This window comes from Microtus oregoni, unplaced genomic scaffold (genome assembly GCF_018167655.1).
Source record: "Microtus oregoni isolate MIOR12 unplaced genomic scaffold, Mior012 000020F_ref0000438, whole genome shotgun sequence".
NCBI classification, from domain to species: domain Eukaryota; kingdom Metazoa; phylum Chordata; class Mammalia; order Rodentia; family Cricetidae; genus Microtus; species Microtus oregoni.
In genome coordinates this window covers 36,341,419-36,363,364 of record NW_024543079.1, presented here as the reverse complement: position 1 = coordinate 36,363,364, position 21,946 = coordinate 36,341,419, and the positions used below count along the sequence as shown (strand labels likewise).

Here is a 21,946-nt window from a genome sequence, read left to right as displayed (position 1 = left end):
AGAAATTCTTCCATTTCTTTTAGATTTCCAACTTAATGGAATATGGGGTTTTAAAGTATTTCTTTATAACATTTTGTATTTCTTTGGTGTCTGTTGTGATGTTTCCCTGTTCATTTATGATTCTGTGGATCTCTTTGTGGTTAGCTGAGCCAAGGGTCTCTCACTCTTCTTACCTTCTTAAAGAACCGACTCATAGAGTCCTTGAGTTTTTTTTTTCTCATTGTTTTTTATTGTTCCAGTTTCATTGATTTCTTCTTTGATTTTTTTTTTAATTATTTCATGTCATCTACTGGGTTTGGGTTGGGTTTTATTTCAGTTCCTATTTTTCCAAAGTTTCCCCTTGCATCCTTAAGTCATTTATTTGGGCTCTTTGGATTTCTTAATGAGAATCTTGGGACACACTTCCCTCTTAGAACTGCTTCTAACTTAGAGCTTAGGGGATTTGTCGTGTTGTGTTTTCTTTTAAATTTAGTTCCAGGAATATTTTGATTTCTTCTTTGAACTTTTCATCATTCAGTAATTAATTTATACACTTACTAGAGTTTTGTTGACTGTTGATTTTAAGTTTCATTTCATAATGGACAGATAGGATACATAGATTTTTTTTTTTGTATTTATTAAGGTTTTTTTTGTGTCTCAGCATGTGCTTCCCTGTGCTGCTGAGTAGAATGTATATTCTTTGTCGTTTAGGTAGGCTAGTCTATGAATATCTGTCAAATTCATTTTATGTAAAAAGTCATTTAATTCTGAGGTTTCTCTGCTTATTTATTTTTTTCCAAATGACTTATTTATTGGAGAAAGTAACTTGTTAAAGTCATGTACTATTACTCATTTTTTTAAAAGGAGAAGAAAAGAAAGATAAATAATTTAAAAAATCCTGAAAGGAAAGATATCAAATATGAACCATGTTTTTGGGGTAATGAGATTATTTTTTGTTTTTTTTTTTCCTCTTTTCCTTCATTTTTCAAGTACACTATCATAAGCATGAGTTTTTATAATGAATAATAACAAAAATTATTTTTATATTGCTGTAGACTTTCACCTTGTTTGATAATATGATTTTGGTTTTTCAAGACTAATTTGTTTTTGGTATTTTTATTTTCTCAGACTGGTTTTTAGTGAACCTTGTTTTGTTTTGTGTGTATTGGCGTCAAACTTGCTACATAGCCAAGGACAGCCTTGAATTCCACACCCAGCTCTTTTTCCTTCCTTCCTTTTTTTTTTATTGAAAAAAAAAACTTTTTTAGATGGGAATCTCACTATGTTACCTAGGCTGACCTCCAGCCTCCGGGCTTAAGCAAGGTAGGGCCATAGAATAGGGATGCTGCCTGCCTCTTCCTTCCTAGTAGTTGGAACTGTAGGCACAGACAAACTTGCCGAACTAACTTGATGATTAACATTTAGAGTATATGCAAATCAGTCTGTGGAATTTACCTACCCAGTCCTCCTGTGGGACAGACGGAACCCTTAAAATTCTTTGCCTTTCAGCTTGCCAGTGCAATGGCCACAGCAAATGTGTCAACCAGAGTATCTGTGAGAAGTGTGAGAACCTGACCACCGGCAAGCACTGCGAGACCTGCATATCTGGCTTCTATGGTGATCCGACTAATGGAGGCAAATGTCAGCGTAAGTCACACTGGTCAGCTTTGTTAGTGGTCACAATCAAGTGGAATAGTACAGTACTTACATTTGACTTAAATGTCTTAAAGGGAAAAGCCGCTTGGTTTGAGATTCTGTCTTATTAGATAACAGTGTTAAGAGTTCAGCTGATCTGGAAGAGGAAAGAGCTGAACTTGCAGGTTTGGGGTCAGCTGGTTAAAGCAACAAACCAGCAGTGAAGGAGTTAAACCCTTATGTACACTGAGCAGAAGTAAAAACAAGAAGCTAACATCAGGAAAGGCATCAGCTGCCTCTGTTCCATCTTTCCTCCCATGGAAGCACAGTAGCTCAGGGGAAGCAGGGCATCGCTGGGTGCATGGTTATCTTCTCACTGTTGGGGAGCCAGGTCAGCAGCCTTGTGAGGGGAGAGAGAGGAAAGCTGGGAATGAGAAGTCAGAATGAAGACAGTCTCTTCAGTTTCTCTCTTCCATAACAAGGTACCACAGAGACATCCAAATAAGTCTTCTGCTGGAAACCTCAGAGAGAGACGTAGGAGTAATGTACATTTGAAAACCTGTGGCATTCAAGGGAACCCCCTTCTGAACTAACGTCTGACAGAGACTGCAACACCTGCCAGTCTGTGGTGGGAGGGCCACTGACCTCCTGAGGACCCCCGATAAAGTCTTTGCAGTGGCCTGCGTTTGGTCTTGGTTGGTTTTAGACAGGATCTAGGGAATTGAAGATGAACTTGAACTTCTTATCCTCCTGCCTGTACCTCCCAAATGCCCAGTTTCACATGGGCTCTCCTTAGAACTTCTCAGATAGTTTAAGATTTGAATAGTTCCACATTTTCATATTCAAGTCTGAAGTCTGAAAGCCATAGGCTGCTTTATTGTTAGAACATAAGTTTATGTCTTTTTAATCAGTAAGTCACACTTATGAACTCATTTTTTTATTTGTTCCAGTTTACAATCGAAAAATATTGTGAATCCTATAGTTTAAAGACCCCTTAAGCTCAAATTAAGAAAGGAGTTCTCAGGCCAAGAAAAAACTCAATGGAGCAGGTCATCTCCACAGGGCAAGGACCCAGCACATGACATACTACAAATGCTCTTAAATATGTATTGAACAAAAAACATAGTGCTGGAAGAGTCTGTCACAGAGATGGAAATAGCGAGTACTTCAGGTGGCAGCAGAATATAGCTTTGTCTTTCCTTCTGCCTTGAATGGTGATTCCTTTAATGCCATCTTTGTATTATTAGAAATAAATCATTAGCTGAAAAATAATGAATCTTACTCAGTGCTTTTTCTTGCGTCAGTCTGTCTTTCCTATAAACCCATTTCAGGCAAAATTATTTGTCTTAATCAAAGTCTGTGGTAATAAACTGTCAAACCAGTTGTGACCTGTGTTCCATTCCTTTTCTTCAGCATGCAAGTGCAACGGTCATGCATCGCTGTGCAACACCAACACTGGCAAGTGCTTCTGCACCACCAAGGGTGTCAAGGGGGATGAGTGCCAGCTGTGAGTACCACACTGTTTGTATCACCGGTGAGGGCCAGGGGATGAAGCTGCATGAAGCCTGAGAGCACCTGCTTGCCTATTGTTGCCCTGGTTTCCCGGGGTCTTCGAGTAGATTTATTTGGACATTTGCCTTTTTGCTTCAGATAGGTTGCCTTGGTTACTTTGTATTGCTCTAATAAAACACCGTGACCAAGGTAACTTATAAAAGAAAGCATTTAATTTGGCTTATGGCTTCAGAAAGTTAGAATCTCTTTAAATTGAGTTCCAGGCCAGCTAGGGCTATGTATGAGATCCTGTCTAAACAAACAAATAAATGAATAAATAAATATAAAAAATTTAAAAAGGAAATAAAGGAATACAATTGATTTACATAGGAAGAACAGGGTAGAAATGAGAAACAAATGTTTAAAAATATTTTAGCTGCACTTTGAGAAGAATACATAATCCACACAAAAGTGAAAATGTGGTTTTCCTTATAAGAAGAATCTAGCATTATTACTCATGGACTTGCTTTTAGACTATTGCTGGTGTAAACTGCTGAGTAGTTAGCAGAAAAACTGATGCAAATAGATTAGTCCTTCTGACCTAAATAATGGTATAGTTTATGTAAAAGGATCCACTTGGTTTAAAAATGAATGTAGATTCTGTGCTTTAAATATCAACAGAAAATATTTTTTTTTTTTATCTAGATGTGAGGTAGAAAACCGATACCAGGGAAACCCTCTCAAAGGAACATGTTATTGTAAGTTTTTATAATTCTTGTTTCTAGAAACATAGTAATTGAGCAAAACTACATTGTTTTCTTTTACATGGTTTAAGAATGAAATGCTTGATGAAGGTTAATATCCAGTGAGAAATCAAGAACAATGGCACTGGGTTTTGATCCTACTGCACGTACTGGCTTTGTGGGAGCCTAGGCTGTTTGAATGTTCACCTTACTAGACCTGGATGGAGGTGGGAGGTCCTTGGACTCCCCACAGGGCAGGGAACCCAGTCTGCTCTTCGGGCTGATGAGAGAGGGGGAGTTGATTGGGGGAGGGGGAGGGATATGGGAGGCGGTGGCAGGGAAGAGACAGAAATCTTTAATAAATAAATAAATAAGAAAAAAAAGAATGAAATGCTTGAGGGCTATAGCAAATACTCATAGACATGTGCCTGACTTGGTGAGTACTATTTTAATTGTGGGCATAGTTCTGTTAGTCTGTCCATAGCAGTTAACAGGGATATGCTTTGCTGGCTTTCCTTGATTCCTCAAAAGCTCACCCCATTTGCCATTGCCTGGTGTAGTCTCTCTCAGCGCAATTCAAGATGGAATATGACGGAAGAGTTTGTGAGATACAGGTGAAGTTTTAGCATCTCTGTGGAGCTGAATTGTGTTCACCACATATTTAGGAACAAATAAAGCAAAACACCAAATTCTTAACTTGGAGTGAAAAGTGAGTCGGGTAAGGTAGCCAGGATTATTATAAATATATTTTCTGAATGTATGAAAATCTATATAGTAGGTTCCAGATTATAGAACAAGACATAAAGGAATTAATGTTTGACATCTGCAATCCTAAATACAAGCTGGTACGAAAAGTGCTCTTCTGTAGCCTTAGGGCAGCTTTCAAGTTGTGTTCTCCTACCTCAGCTTCCCAAGTAGCTGGGACCACCGGTCCTACAGAATTCTTAATTATGTTTCTAAAACTGATTCATCAAAGAAAATGTTAATGTGTACTTTTTCAAAATTTAAAAGTTACATTTTGAAAATTGGGTGTGCAAATGTAGCTCAGTAGTAGAGTGCTTACCTAGCAAGGTCCTGGTTTCAGTCCCCAGCACCACAAAGCAAAAAACATTTTTTAAAAATTAAAAACAAGCTGAGTGTAGGGCCACATGCTCGTAATCTCAGCACTTGAGAGAACATGAGATTGAGGCCTGTCTGGGCTACATAGTATAAACCTTCTCAAATAATACTTGCATTATTTTCTTTAAAACCCTTTTTGTTGTTATTTTATGTGTATGCATGTTATTACAACATGTATGTCTGTGTAACATGTATATGTCTGGTGCCATTGGAGGTCAGGAGAGGGTATCTGGCTCCCTGGATTTGAAGTTACCAACAGAACTTCGATTTGAGTACTGGTAATAGAACCTGAGTCCTCTGGAAGAGCAGCCAGTCCTCTTAACCACTGAGCTGTCTCTGCTGCCCTCAGCCCCTCTTTTTAAATTTAAGACAAAGGCCTCAGTAGGTAGCCTCAGCTGGCCTAGAACTCGATTTGTAGAATGGTTGACCTTGAACTCACAAAACATCTGCCTGTCTCTGCCCCTATAATTGAGTATTGGGATTAAAGTAGTACACTACCACACCTGTCCCTATAATTTCTACATTTGATAAAAATCTGATGACTAGGATATAGAGAGAACTTTTAGAACTGAATAAGAAATAGTTACAGTTAAAAGCAAAAGACAAAAAACAAAAACTCTAGCACTGAAGAAAAAACAAATTTTAGAAAACAGGCAAAGATTCACTAAAGAAAATGTGATTGACGAATAATTAAAAATCAACAAATACTTCAGAAAATACTAAGCATTATTATGTTGCCATAGGTAGGTTATATATTTAGAACCACGCAATGAGATGCAGGCCTGAAATGACTGTAATCAGTCATTTCACACTGGGCTGGGGAGGTAGCTTGGTTGAAATTCTTGCTGTGCAAGCTTGAGAACCTGAGTTTATACCCAGAACCCTTACAAAAAGCCAAGTATGGTGGCAAAGGCTTTGAATTCCAACACTAGAGAGTGGTGCTCACTGCTAGGTAGTCTACCTGTCTCAAAAGAACAAGTGGATGGCACCTGAGGAATGACACCCCAGAACGTCTTTGACCAGCAAACTTGTATACACAAAAAAGTGGATTCTCTGGTTTAATAGAAGACAACTATAATCTGTTTTTTGCATTCAATCTGTTGTAATAAACCTTCTTTAGTTAACCATGTTGAAAAAGAAAACTGACCTTACCAAACTGGAAAAGGATAGTGTTTTAATCACCAATCTAGGTAGTTATTGATAGTATTCTTAATATCATAATGACTAGAGAAACTGGTCACTTATTAAAGATTAAAATCTGGAAACAGAAGACAAATTGAAAATGGTATAGTCACTTTGAAAAACCATTTGATACGTTATTTAAAAAATTAAAAGTGGATTTATCAGCTGGAGCTGCTGCTCAATTAGTTCTAGGTCCAGCTCCCAGCACCACATAAACAAGCCCAGAACTGGGGTGAGAGTAGCACAAAGACCAGAGATTTGAGACCAAGCCCAAGTGACTTACAGATGCAATAATCTAATTCTATAAAAAAATTATTTCTTGCCGGGCGATGGTGGCGCACGCCTTTAATCCCAGCACTCGGGAGGCAGAGGCAGGTGGATCTCTGTGAGTTCGAGGCCAGCCTGGTCTACAAGAACTAGTTCCAGGACAGGCTCCAAAGCCACAGAGAAACCCTGTCTCGAAAAACCAAAAAAAAAAAAAAATTATTTCTTCATGTTTTCCTCTAGTTTTTGTCACTCCCAATTTCAGTTAGAATTTTACAATATTGCTAAAGTATTAAAAAGAAGCCAACCTTGGGCTAGAGTAGTAGTAGTATGATAATAATATAAAATAAAACCTGTGATTTCCTTGTCCCATGCTTTCCAGTTCCTAGTAGTCACCCATTCTGTTTTGTTTCTGTGAATAGCCTGGGTGTGACATCTGCATGGAGCCATAGTGTTCATCTTTCGAGCCTGTGACACTCATCCATGATGTAGCACACTTCAGACTCACCTTTCTTTGGGGCTAGACGCAGCTGAGCACACAGTGCTACCCTAGCGTGCTCAAAGATTCACTTATTTTGGGGGCTTGTTTTTGTTTTTCAGTAGTAACCAGAATAATGGATATGAAAAAGTAGATCATTGTAGTTTTGATTTTCTTTTATTTCACTAATGCTTAGTGTGGCTGGTTATCTTTTTATATTCTTATTGGCCATTATTACGTCTTATTTAGGAAAAAATAAACCTCTTCAAGAGTCTCACTATGTAGCCTTGGCTGACTTATAACTTCTTGTGTAGACCAGGCTTGACCTAATTTCCCAGCTCTCTATGTCCCTCACCCCTGTTACTGAGATTAAAGGCATATGTCACCACACCTGACAATCCTGCCCTTTTCTAAGACAGGTCTTTATTGTTTTGTACAACAGGCTTTAAAATTGTGTAGTCTGTGGTAGTGAACATGCATTGAAGCTGTAGCACACTGGTATATATGACTGTTTTATTCCTTTCCATATTACTAAAGTTATATTCTTTGTCCCCAACTTTGAATCCACCCTTTTCCCACAAAGACCTGGTTTCTGTTATGTCATTAGTTTATACCTTTGTGTCCTTAAGTAAAGCATAGCATGTATAAATAGATATTTAGTTAATATTCATAGATGAATTAATTTTGAGCCAAAGCCTCAATCAGGGTCTTAGTAAGTAAGGTTTGCTGGGTAATTCAAAAGATACTGCAGAGATTTGGTTTCACAGGTTTGAAAAAAAACCTGTGTGAACTGCCCATAATGGCACACAGCTGTACTTGTGTACAGATGCAGGAGGATCAGTAATTCAAGGCCAGGTTAGGCAACATGAGGCCCAGTCTCAAAATCCTGGGGATAGTTAGTATCCTTTCATAGCTGCTGATTTTGTGAGTAACACAAGCTGTGCCTTCAGAGACCTGTTTTATTTTGTATCAGTTCTTATTTTTTAATTCTTATTATATATGTGTGGTATATATGATTTGCCTGTATCGTTTTTAAGTATATATTCTTTCTTCCCGTAGATACCCTTCTCATTGACTATCAGTTCACTTTTAGTCTGTCCCAGGAAGACGATCGCTATTATACAGCCATCAATTTTGTGGCTACTCCTGATGAAGTAAGAATTTCTTTCAAGTTGTCTTATTTTGTGTTGAATTTTGTATGGGTCTTTTACCTTGGTCATCCTGGACAGAAGTACTGCATAGTAGCAGAATAGTATCAGGGTGGGAATATACATGGTAATCTTTTACATATTTTTTTCATTTACTTGACAGTGTTATACTACCAATAAGTCACCTTCCCCCTTGCATGTGTGCAGTGTGTGTATGTGTGTCCCTCTCAATTTAATTAGTTTATTGCAGATTGCAAGAGAATGGGTGCGAGGTTATTTACTGGTGCGTGGGCACCCTGCCAGTGATTACAGCCCTGCAGAACATGACTCCCTCTTCTCTGGTAGCCTTTAACTGGCAGTAGTTCCTCAGGGAACAAGGTAATGTCTAGACTCCACATTTTATCTTCTTCCTACTCCAAAGGTGAACATCACTGAGTTTTTAAAGTAGTAGTAGAATAATGTTCATGACAGTGTATTAAGAAGACAAATTATTGAGTGAACAGTTTTTTAAAATTTATTTACTATGTAATGAATGCTGCACCGACTTGTATGTCTGTACATCATGTGTACAGTGCCTGTGAAGGCCAAAAGTAGGGGTTGGATCCCCTGGAACTGGAGTTACAGACCATATATGTGCTAGGAACCAACCCAGGGTCCTCTGCAAGAGTAGTAAGTGCTCTTAACTGCTAGGCTGTTTCTCTAGTTCCTAAGGGTGAACAGCTCTTTAAGTAAATGTAAGCAATCTTAAATTACTCTATGGCAAAGTTTTGCAGATGCACCTAAATTTTTAAAAATTATTTTGTTTTATTTTTATGGGTGTTTTGCCCACATGTATGTTTTCCTGGTGCCTGTAGAGGGAAGAAGAGGGCATTGGATCCCCTGCAACTGGAGTTGTCGTGGGTATAACATCATGGGTATCACAGCATGGGTGTGTGGATTCATGCCGGTTGATGAAATGAAGACTCAGAGACACCTTGAGAATAAATTTAGCCTTTCAGCTGCAGGGGGCTCAGCTCTGTGGACTAAAGCCATTTCCCTGGCTCTTTGGCATTTTTATTTTTCCCTATGTTTACACGTTAGCTAGTAGATTTCCATATCTCAAAACATTGAATGAAGCTTCCAAAGAGGTACCACGGTTTTCTGGGTTCCCTCTAAACCAAGTTTTGCATTGTGTCCATGGGAAACTCTTAGACAAGATTCACATAGGTATCTGTAATGCAAAGGATGGATTAAGGCTGGGTGCTAATTCTGAAGCTAGACCAGGTATGGCCCAGTGGGGTTTCATGGCTAGTGGAGTTGCTTGCTACCTCTCTGGCGCCAGGGTTCTGGGAATTGAACCCTGGCTCTCTGTTACAGCAGCAAGTGCTCGTCAGTCTTTCAGGGTGTACTTAATAGTGTTCATTTTATTTTTTAAAGTAAACATATGGTAACTATACCTGTAGTCTCAGTACTTGGGAGATGGGGGAAGGAAAATCAGCAACTCAAGGCCAGCCTCAGATACATAGTGAGTAAAGATCAGCTCAGTATACTCTGTCAAAACAAATAAGCATTGTAGAATTTTATAATGCTTGTTAACAAGATGGTTGGTGTGTTTTATGAAAGATTTCTTACTAGGTTTGTCTAAATATATGTATTGTATCTTTTACAAAATGACAAGGATTTTAGTCCGTATCATGGGAAGAAGTAGCTGTTAACTGTGTGCTGTCAGCAGATACTTGTTAAATAAATAAATAAACACACATCTCCCCTTGCAAAAGAAGATAAAATTTTCTTGAATGCAATCCCTGCGCTGTGAGAGAAACCTCTCATTTAGAAATCACAATTTTGAAAATGGCATTGCAAATGTTTCCATTGTGGTTTTCTGGTATAACTATCAAATGGTGCTTTTTATAAAAAAGAAAAATTGTAATTTTTCTAACCTGTTTTAAATATCTTTTTAAAAATGAGCACTTCTAGCATGGTTGGATTAAGTTATAAAACATAAGAATGCAGCGTCTAAGGCTGAAGTAGATGGCTTAGTGTTAAAGAGCACTTCCTGCAGAAGACCAGGTTCCATTCTCAACACCCTTATGACAGCTCACACTGTCTGTATCTAGAGTTCCAGGGCATCTGATTCCCTTTTCTGACTTTCTCCAACACGAGGCATGCACATGGTACACAGACATATATGCAGGCAAAACCACCAATTCATATAAAATAACATTTTTTCCAAAAAGAATATAGCAACTGATTGGTTTGCAAAGCAATTATTTTGTCCTGTCTTAATTACTTTCCTATTTGTATGACAAAACACCATGTCTAAGGAAACTTATAAAGAAAGCATTTAATTTGAGGCTCACAGTTCCAGTGGGTTAGATTCTGTGAGCATCAAAGCAGGGAGTAGTATGGCAGTAGGCAGGCAGGCAGGCAGGCATGGTGCTGAGCAGTAGCTGAGAGCTTACATCTTATCCTCAAGTAGAAGACAGAGCAAGAAATAACTAACTGGGAATGGCATAGGCTTTTCAAACCTCAAAGCCCACCTCTAATGACTCACTTCCAACAAGGCCACAGCACCTAACCCTTCCCAAACATTTCTACCAACTGGGGACCAAGCATTCTAACACATGAGTCTGTGGAGGCCATTCACACTCAAATCACTGTAGGCCCCAAAAAAGATTTGTTAGTGAAATTTCAGTGAAAACTAAAAACATCATTAGAATTTACCAACAGTGACTTCTGTCCAGCTCCACAAAAACTTCAGTTATTAAAACCAAGAATCAAAATGAATCTGGCACTTTGAACTGCTGTAAAGTGTAAACTGGCACTTTGAACTGCTGTAAATGGAAAGCAACATTTTCAAAGCTAAGAAACCATACTCAGACATATTTTTCTTCTAGTAATTTTGGTGAGTGAAATATTTTTTAATTCAAGGATGAATATAAATTATGTTTTAAATTTAGTACATTTGAGCTGTTGTAAGAGTTTTAGAAACCAATTCCTATTTGAGAGACAGTTTATAATATATGGATTAATAATGTGGATTTCAGTTATAATAAATAAGTAGAAATTGGACCTCTAGGTCAGATTTCTTCCTGGTAATTAGGAACCTTGGGCATTTGGGAACAGCTACTCAGAAATGCTGAACGTAAGTTTCTCTGACAGATGGTACAAGGCAAGGGTCCTTTTTTCATGGGGCTGACATCTCATAAAGTGCTGGATTTCACACTTCTATGGGAGCCAAATGAAATTTTATCTTCATCTTCTTACTTGTGTTGAGAAAAACTGACAAGAAATGTTGCCACCTCTTTGAGCACGAGCTCCTCCTGAGATGTAAAATAGTCTGTGATGAGGTGGTTGAGAGCACTGTGACCTGCTTGTTGCTGTGTCTTAAAATCTGAAAAGGGTTAACAATTCCTAATCTTAAAATCTGAAAAGGGTTAACAATTCCTAATCTTAAAATCTGAAAAGGGTTAACAATTCCTAATCTTAAAATCTGAAAAGGGTTAACAATTCCTAATCTTAAAATCTGAAAAGGGTTAACAATTCCTAACCGTGTGTATTTTTCATCAGCAAAACAGGGACTTGGACATGTTTATCAACGCCTCCAAAAACTTCAACCTCAACATCACCTGGGCCACCAGCTTCTCAGGTAAAAGACACACCTAGAGGAATGATGGGTTAGCAAATGTAGTATAGGAGTTGGGAAAGTGGCCTCTGGAGCTAAATGAATGAGCTCATAGTCCACCTTTGCTACTTGGTAGCCATGACACCTTGAACGAGCAAATAAGACTCCTGTCTAACCTTAGGATTACTCAGAATGAATAATCTCAGCCTTTGCCTCCAACATCATAGGTGTGGGTTGGTGGGCAGTCACTCTCTGCTTTGCTGCCACCTCTTATGCCCTTTCTGTGCCACCTTCTAGCGCTATGATAATCTCTGTCTGTTCGTCATAGGTGAACAATTAAAATGACTCAAAGTTTTAAGAAATGAAAACTCTTTCAATGAAAAGGGATTTTAATATGTATAGATAACCATACTTTGGGAATTAAACTAAGTCTTAAAAGTACAGCTTTTCCTTTCTTATTTATCTTACGGTGATTCATTAAAATTTTGATGGCCCTAGTATAGCAGTTAAGATAGAAAACCACTCCATAACTTGATAACTCTGTAGATAGACCTTGGTTTGAATTTACCTGCACTGTGGTGTTGAACAGGTTATCAAATTTTCCTTTTCTTTTTAAATTGGTTTTTAAGTTTGTTTTATTTAATTCTATGTTTGCCATTGCCTGTGTGTATGTAAATATACCATGTACGTGCAGTGCTTGAGAAGGCCAGAAGAGGGCATCGGGTGCCCTCCCTCCTCCCAACTGGAGTTACAGTCAATTTTGAGCTACCACGTCTGTCCTGATGATTGAACTCAGGTCCTCTGAGAGAACAACCAGTACTCTTAACTGTTGAGCCATCTCTCCAGCCCCAGGTTACCTCCATTTTCTGATCGTTTCCTTCTTATGAAATGATGTGGTAAAAATACCTTGTTATGTTCTAGTGTATCCAACCTTCTTATGATGCAACATGATCGCTACAAATGTGTTGGGCATATTCACAACTGTGCCTGAAATATAGTGTTACAAGGAATAAGTGAAAAAAAGGAAGTACTTTTTGTAGTGCTTGAAGTTTAATCATTCTCAAAGAAATTATTTATTTAGAATCTTGGCCAATGAAGTATATAAAATGTGAGGCCATGTAGAAACAATGTTATACTAGTTAGGGTCCTGAATGCGGTGTTGGCTGGTAACAGAAAGAAGGACTGAGTGACTACTTGAGGACATTCCTGCTAGTGATGGATGAATAAATGTCCCTGGTACAGAGGCCTGAAGCACTGTCACATGCCACAGTGTGAAGAAAAATACAAAGGACATAAAGTGTTAAGTGCAGAGTGAATGTCAGTGCCTGTTTTATGTGTATAAATGTTTTGCTTACATGCATGTCTGTGCATCACTGTGTCTGGTGCCTATGGAGCTCAGAAGAGGGTGTTGGGTGCCCTAGAACTGAAATAACAGGTGACTGTGAGCTGCTGTGTGGGTGCTGGGATTCTAATCTGGAAGAACTGTTGATGCTCTTAACTCTTAGGCCATCTCTCCAGTTCCCACCAGTGCCTCTTATAGGAAGGACTCTGGTGATAATTTCATGGCCACATGTGCCATTTTCAGTATGGACGGTTTGGATACAAATTTATGTGTCAGTTTTCTTAGGTTCAATCCCAGATCCATTCCCTGTGGCTGTCAACCCTGAGGCTAGTTAATGATTTCTTAGAATTTCGGATTTTCTACTCTATGGATGAGGGATAGAATGTGTTGTGTGGAGTACAGACTGAGCTCCAAAGGCTTTGCCATGGTAAGTGGTCAGTAAACCATTACCCTCATTACTAACGAGGGAATACTCTGTCTACTGCCCTGCCTCACCCCTTCCAAAAAAGAGTCTTTATTTTCATTCTTTGCTTCCTTTTAGCTGGAACCCAGACTGGAGAAGAGATGCCCGTTGTTTCAAAAACCAACATCAAGGAATACAAAGATAGCTTCTCTAATGAGAAATTTGATTTTCGCAACCATCCAAACATTACTTTCTTTGTTTATGTCAGTAATTTCACCTGGCCCATCAAAATTCAGGTAAGAAATGCTTTTGAACTTCACTGTATGGATTTAGTGAAGACTAAATTCACTCTTTTGGAGTCAGTGGCAACTGAATGGTACCATGATGCCTTGCCTTTGAGGATTCTTGGCGTAAGACTGAGTAGCATGTGGATGTTGTTCTAGGGGTTGGAGAGATGCTCAGTGAGTGCAGGGCTTGCTGCACAGGCATAGGGACCTGGATTTGCATCCTTGGCACTCAAGTAAAAAGTGGGACATGCATGCCAGGCGGTGGTGACACACACCTTTAATCCCAGCCTTTGGTAGGTAGAGGCAGGAGGATCTCTGTGAGTTTGAGTCCAGCCTGGTCTACAAGAGCTAGTTCCAGGACAAACCCCAAAGCTACAGAGAAACCCTGTCTCAGGGAAAAAAGAAAAAGAAAAGTGTGCCTGTCACCCCAGAACTGGGAAGCAGGAGACAGGAAGATCTGTATGGCTTGCTGGCTAGACAGTCCAAGCTGAGTCTGTGAGCTCTAGATTCAGTGAGAGACCCTGTCTCAAAAAAATAAGGTAGAGAGTGATTGAGGAAGGCACACCCAGTGATCTCTTGCCTCTGTATGCATGTGCACATGTATTTTGCATATCTGCTCACACATCAGCCCACAGTATAGCTTTTTACTTCCCACACCTGTCACATACCACCCACTTGAGTCACTACTTTGTGTTTCTCCTTTCCTTTATTTTCTGATCATTCATTTGGAGAACTGACTTCATTAAACACTAGGGTAGCCTACAATCTGGCCTTGGTTGTCTTCTTGCTTCATTCCACAGAGGTTCCTGGGTGACTTAATCATACTGGTGTTTGGTGGTGCTTCTTAGTATTGCCTCCAGCCTGGCTCCCATGGAGATGTCACGCCAGTATTCTTTGTTGCTGCCTTGACATCTCTCCCTGGATATTCACAAACTTCCTGTGTTAAGTGAATTTAGTCATTCATATTGTATAAACCATTTTTGTAAACCAATGTCCACAGCAACATCATTCCCAATAGTTCAAAGGTACAAATAAGTGCCAGTAAGCAAATGAGCTTTCTGGGTCTGGGTCACCTCACTCAGGATGATTTTTTTTCTAGTTCCATCCATTTGCCTGAAAATTTCAAGATGTCATTGTTTTTTTTTCTTTTAACCACTGAATAGTACTCCATTGTGTAAGTGTACCACATTTTCTTTATCCATTCTTCAGTTGAGAGGCATCTAGGTTGTTTCTAGGTTCTAACTATTAAAAATAATACTGCTATGAACACTATTATTTGTATCTACCACAGTGTAAAATAACTTCACACACACACATACATACACATAAAGATGTTATGGAATTTATAAGAGACAAAAATTACAGAACAGATGTAATGGTTTTGGAAAAGCATAGAATGGAAGGAAGCACTGTTCCCAATGTTAAGGCTTGCTACTTCAACATGGCACTCAGGCGTTCTGCTGGAGGCTTGAATAGTGAAAAGGCTAGGAGTGTAGCTTCAGAACCCAAAATCAAAGCATATAAAAAGTCAGCTGATTTTTAACAAGTATGCAAAGGCCTTAGTGTGTGGCCTTAGAAGTGTAGCCTTTCTAACAAGTAGTTCTGACATACATGGCCAGCCATAGGTAAAAACAAACTTCAGTCTGAACTTCACATGGCATACGAAATTCACCTCAGTGTGAGCACAGGTCTAAATGTGAGGTATAAACTCGGGACTGTAGAAACGGCTCAGCTGTACAGAGCAGTGACTGCTCTTGCAGAGGACCTGGGTTTGATTCCCAGCACCCACGTGGCAGCTCACAGTCAGCTGTAGCTCCAGTTCCAGGAGATCTGATGCCCTCCCCTGGACTCCTCAGACATTAGGCACACATGGTATAAAACACCCATATGCATGAAAATTTTTTTAATTAAAAATAAATAAAAGTATAAAATTTTTAGAAAAAAAAGTAGGAGAATCTGTCTCCAAGGGTTCAACAAAGGTTTTTAGACTTGATATTAAAAATATAATTCATGAAAAGAAAAATTAATAAATTGGACAATATCAGTACCATTTTTTATCTTCTTTAAGATTTATTTATTTTATGTGTTTGAGTGTTTTGCCTATGTGTATTACAGGTGAATCGCTTGAATTCAAGGCCACCCTGTTCCAGGCAAGGCCGGGACTACATAGATTTTATCTTTAAAGAAAAGGATAAAGAGGCAAGCTACATACTGGAAACACATAAAATTATTTACAAGCGCCAGGTAGTAGTGACACACACACACACACACTTTTAATCCCAGCACTTGGGAAGCAGAGGCAGTCAAATCTGTGAGTTCCAGACCAGCCTGGTCTACAGAGTGAATTACTCAGGGCTACACATAGAAATGCTGTCTCAAAAAAAAAAAAGAGAGAAAGAAAAAAACAAAACAAAACAAAATTTAAGAACTCTCAAAACTTAACTACAGAGGCATTGATAAGTAGTTCAATTAGAAAATAGTCAAATGACTCAAAGAGACATTTCACCAAAGATAATTTGCATATATCAGGTAACACATGAAAAGATGTTTAGAGCTAATAATCACTGGAAAAGAGATGAAACCCCAGGACTTTGGTGTTGCTGCTGGCTATATAAGATGATTTAGCTGCTTTGGGAAATAGTTTTGACACTTTCTTACAAAACTAAATCTGTACTGGTTATACCACTCAGCAATTATATTCCTCAACAAAAAAGGAACGAAAACCAAAGGTCACATAAATATCTGATATACAAATGTTTTTAGCATTTTATAGCAATATATAGCAACTTTATTTGTAATAACCAAAAACTAGAGGAAACCCAAATATTCCATAATAAATAATTCCTTAATAATAATAATATAAATAATAGTAATTCCTTAATAAATAAACAAACTGTGGTACCTGTACTCTATGGAATAATTGGCAGTGGTGAAAAGAAATGAGCTGCAGAACATTATGATTGCACACCTACAATCCTAGCATTCAGAACACTGTGATTACACGCCTACAGTCCTAGCATTCAGGACATTGTGATTGCACGCCTAAAATCCTGGCATTTAGGAAATTGTGATTGCACACCTATAGTCCTGGCATTCAGAACATTGTGATTGACACCTACAGTCCTAGCATTCAAGACATTGTGATTGACACCTACAGTCCTGGCATTCAGGACATTGTGATTGACACCTACAGTCCTGGCATTCAGGACATTGTGATTGCACACCTACAGTCCTGGCATTCAGGACATTGTGATTGCGCACGTACAGTCCTAGCGTTCAGGAAATAAGGCAAAAAGATTGCCATTTATGGTAGTTGGGGCCATGTTGTGTTGGGGCCATGTAGTGTGTTCAAGTCTTGGATCCAGCCTGAGCTACAGAAGCCCTTGTCTTAAAACATTGGAAAAAATAAATCAGGCACAGAGAGGGGAAAATGGGAAGGGAAAGGGAGGCGCTGTTGATCATGCAACTGGTAAATTTTGTGGAAATTTTGTTATTTAAGAAATTTTAGAAGTTTGCATACTTCATAGTTCAATTTATATAAAACATTTGAAAATGTTATAGCATTATATATGATAATATACACACATAAAATGAATACACATACCAAAGCTTCAAGTTTCCCTTACAATTTCTGAGTCTGTTTTAGAAGTGTCTATGCTCACCCATAGAGGAAAAGGGAAATACACAGGGTGTGCCTCTCAGGAGTGGGAGTTATGTAGGCATTCTGCCACCGATTATTTAGAGTGAGATAAGCAGGGCTTTAGATGACTTCCAAGATCCCAGGAAGGTTGGGCCTAGGCTCCAGTCAGCACAATTAACCTCCCTCTCCCTCCCTACCCTTTTCAGTAGGGTGTCATAGACATTTGTTAGAATTTTTAAGGCTTTATTTTATTTGGAATTATGGGTATGTGTGTAGGTATGTACATATGTGCGTGGGTGCTTGAGGAGGCCAGAAGTGTTGAATTTTCTGGAACCGGAGTTAACAGGCATTTCTGAGCCACAGGATGTGTGTACTGGAAACAAAATGCCAGCCCTCTGTAAGAGCAGTATCTACTCTTAATGGCTGGGCCGCAACTCCACCCGCTGTCAGATTGCTCTGTGAACCACTGGACTTGGTTCGTTTAAACTCACTTAATAATTGGAGTTTAGATGGTTTTCATACTGCTCTTATTATGGGGACAGTACAGTTGAGTGCCAAGCTGTTGCTCAGAGCCAGGAAACAATAGTTTTCAGATGGTTAGTGAGCATTTTGACTTCTGTTGCTGCTGTCTTCCCCAGTTGGAAAGAGGTCTCCTCGAATGGGCTTTGTGTAGAGCCCATCTTGGTATTGCCAGTGCTGAGTTCTAGTCTCTTCCTGCCAGTGCCCTCTGGCTCCACCTTCTGAAAGTTGCTGGCATGATTTAGAGCTGGCCTTCTAGGGGGAGCTCTTGCCCACACTTACTTTAAAAAGTAATCATTTTACATTGAAGACTGAATGAGGTGTTAATTTTCCCCTGACTTTTTGGTGTTCCTTATCTGGGCTGGATCAGTGACTTGGTAAAGATCCCCTGTGAGCTGCATTCAGGGGTTCTTGGAAAATAACGATGGCGTGCTCAGCATTGAATTCGCCACGCTTTCCTTGAGAAGCACAGGTAAGTTCTCCTCTGGTAGAAATAACTGCTGTGTTCAGTGTGTGCAAGGAGACCGGGTACTCTCGGCCATTAACACACCCGCTCTCTCACTTCTGGCAATGACTTTTTGGTGGGTGGAGCCTGAGGGAGCGTTTTGGGGTGAATGTATCATGTTCCCAATAAGGGGGGCTTTTTAGAGTTTCTCTTTGAGTTTTCCTATGGCTTCTAAATAGGCACACACCTACCTACACTTAGCAGCTATGCTAGTAATAAAAACAAAGATATTCTGAATGCAGACAGTAGAAAATATCTAAATGATGATTTCTCTGCAAGCAGAACTTTTTACCTTGAGCATCATTTTTTAAAGCACAGTAACTGAGGGAATCTTAATTCCCTACCCGGAAGTTCTTACCAACAGTGGTCCTTTCCAAGTGGTTGCTGTAAACTCCATTTCTTCCAGTGTCTCATCTCAGGGCTCCTGTCTTAGTCAGGAGCAGATCAAAATCCATAGCTGCTGAAGGAATTTGAAAGTAACTATAAAAATCTTTGTAGATGCAATTTAAAAAGTAAAAATAAACACCTAGCCTGAAAAGGTTCTGTGAGGAGGGTGATGGGCGTTTTGTGGGCAGCAACACCTATTTCCTGGCCGGTTGTGAATGAGGGCTCTCCGTCAGCTCTGGCTTTCTAAAGGCTGTCTTCACTCTTCTCCCCAGAAGCAGGCACTCAGATGGCTTCTGTCATGCCCATAGCTGTAAAGGCAAGGCCCTGGCTTGCTACTGACTTGACAACAGAGGTTGTTATTCTAACATGGAACTAACGTTAAAGCCTCCTCTATACTGGGTGTTTCATGTAAGAGACCAGTGTTCACAAGGGAAGGCAGTACAGAATTGGCCTTGCAAACAGGGCACTCATTTGGATTTTAGAGTGATGTTTATAAGTGCTAAAAGAATTATGTATCCAAGAGAGGATATGTGAAAATTATTCATTCAGTATGCATTGCTTATTAAAATATGATTCACACACCATGCAGCTCACCCCATTTAAAGTAAAAAAAAATCATTGGTTTTTATTATATTCATAGAGTTCTATAGCTATCCGCACAATGAATTATAGAAATTTTCATTCCCAAATGAAGCCTGTTAGTAGCCCATATCTCTGTCCCTTGTCAACTATTAAATATCATACATACCTGTCATTTATGATTGGCTTCAATATTCATGTTTAGTCTGTTTCAGTATTTTATTAAAATAGAAGACCTTTCCATCGCTGTTATACCATCTTTTGTTTACCCATTTATCTTCTGGGGGTTTTGGTGTTTCAGTTTTTAGCTGTCATGAATAGTCAGATATAGTACATTTATTTATTTACTCATGTGTTTGCAGTGCTGATGATTAAACCCAACTCTTGGTAGTTATGTACTCTTCCATGAGCTATACCCTAACCCCAGTACACACTTTTATGTTTATTGTATACCAGCAATGCACATATGTACACCTGTTAAATCATCTATACCTCAGGAATTTTAAGAATTATAAAGTCATAATACTCTAAAAACAAAATTGTAGTGCCTGTGGTAGTTTATAATCTCAGAGCTTGGGAAACCAGGACAGAAGGATTGCTAGGAGTTTATGGTAGGCCTGGGCTGCATATTGAGTCCTGGGCCTACCTGGCCTACAGAGTAAGACCCTGACTGGAAAATGGGCTTGGGAGATGGCCCAGTGCCTAAGAGTATACACTGCCCTCCAGAAGACCAGAGTTCAATTCCCAGCTGCCTGTAACTCAGCTCCAGGGGTGTCTACCACCTTTGGCTTCCTTGGGCACCTGTTTACATGTGCATACTTACATACCCATACACATGGTTAAAAGTAATGTTTAAAAATCTTTAAATAAAAATAAATAATCTTGGTGTGGTGGTATACCCAGTAACCTAGCACTTGGGAAATGGATACTGGAGGATCAGGAATTCAAGGGCCACCCTAGGCTACATGAGACCCTGTCTTAGCTACTTTTCTATTGCTGTGAAGAGACACCATGGTCAAGAAAACTATACAAGAAAGTATTAACTGGGGGCTTGATTACAGTTTCAGAGGGTTAGTCTATGGTTATCAGAGGAACATGACAGCAACAAGGCAGGCAGGCGTGGAGTTGGAACAGTAGCTGAGAGATCATATCTTATCCACAAGCAGCAGGCAGAGAGAGACCAAGCCTGATGAAGGTTTTTGTAACTTCAAAGTGCACCCCAATGACACGCCTCCTCCAACATGGCCACACTTTGTAGCTCTTCACCAATCTGTTTCGCCAGCTAGGAAACAGACATTTATATATGTGAGCCTATAGGAGCCATTCTCATTCAAACTACCACAGACCTTGTCTCAAAACAAACAAATGAACAAACCAATAAATAAATAAATAAACACTAAAGTGTTCTTAAGCCACTAATTCTTTGTTTCACAATATGTACTTTGATCCTGTCCCCTTATTGTCCTCTTATTCCCAATCCTTTCTTCCCAATAATCCCCCTTCTTACTTTCAAATCTCTCTTTGTGCCCTGTGTTTAACTAGAAGTGCTTGCATTGGTGTAGGGCTTGTTTATTTATTTATGTATGTATTTTGTGGGGAGGATTGCATGCCTGTGGAGGTCAGAGGGAATGGGGCAGGAAGATCACCAAAAGTTTAAGGCCAGCTAGCTAAATAGCAAGTTCCAGGCCAGGCTAAGGTACAGAGACCCTGTCTGGGTGATGATGATAATGATGACAAATGACGATAATGATGCTGTCTTGGTAAAAGCAGATAAAATACAGGTAAAACAAGTCCCAGTGTGGTGGTGTACATCTTAAGAGGGAGGTAGAGGCAGGTGGATCTCTGTGAGTTCAGGGCTACACTGTGAGAAACCATTTCAGAGAGAGAGAGAGAAACAAGACCAGGCATTAACCAGGCTGATGGATCAGTGATAGAGTGCTTACATCACCTACACACACAACATTTTTATCATGAGCTGATAATTATTAAAGCTGCATGATGAACACATTGGAGTGATTATTCTCTGTGCTTTTTTACAGTTTATAATTTCTTATAACTAAAAAAAAAGACAAATGGGATGGAACAAGAAATAAGGCTGTGATATCATTGGAAATATACCTCTCCTGGGCCTGCCTCTGAGGCCGGTGTATCCCAAAACTGTACTGTCCTCTTCCTCTGTGAGCACATGGCATTTCCTAGGGTTTTATGCTCAGAGCAAACTCTAGAAATATCAGAAATCAGGATCAGAGCCCCTTCTCCCTTAACTAGCCTACCTACCTAGTAAAAGTAGCAACTGGCTGCCCTAGTTAGGGTTAGTATTGCTGTGATAAAACGCCACAACTCGGGGAGGAAAGGGTTTACAGGGCAGGAATCTGAAGGCAGGAGCTGATGCCGACAAAGGCTGTGGAGGGTGCTGGCTTGCTCAGCCTGCTTTCTTAGAGACCCGAGACCACCTGCCCAGGGATGACACCTCCTGCTATATAGGCTGGACCCTCCCACATCAATCACTAGTTAAGACAATGATTTGCATGCTTGCCTACAGCTCTTATAGATGCATTTTCTCAATTGAGGTTCCCTCTTCTCAGATGACTTTAGCTTCTGTCAACTTGACATAAAACTAGCCAGCACAGGAGGCTTCCTA

At 39.5% G+C, this 21,946-nt stretch overlaps 1 protein-coding gene across 2 annotated transcripts in view; it reads left to right on the top strand.

Annotated features, from left to right (window-relative positions):
* Positions 1-21,946, top strand: part of Atrn (attractin) — a 151,521-nt gene that overhangs the window by 91,344 nt on the left and 38,231 nt on the right. For both annotated transcript variants that reach the window (XM_041670850.1, XM_041670851.1), the window contains exons 19-24: positions 1,489-1,626; positions 3,028-3,121; positions 3,811-3,863; positions 7,951-8,045; positions 11,589-11,667; positions 13,527-13,684. In XM_041670850.1, the coding sequence (XP_041526784.1) occupies positions 1,489-1,626; positions 3,028-3,121; positions 3,811-3,863; positions 7,951-8,045; positions 11,589-11,667; positions 13,527-13,684 (617 nt within the window). The remainder of the gene's footprint in view (positions 1-1,488; positions 1,627-3,027; positions 3,122-3,810; positions 3,864-7,950; positions 8,046-11,588; positions 11,668-13,526; positions 13,685-21,946) is intronic.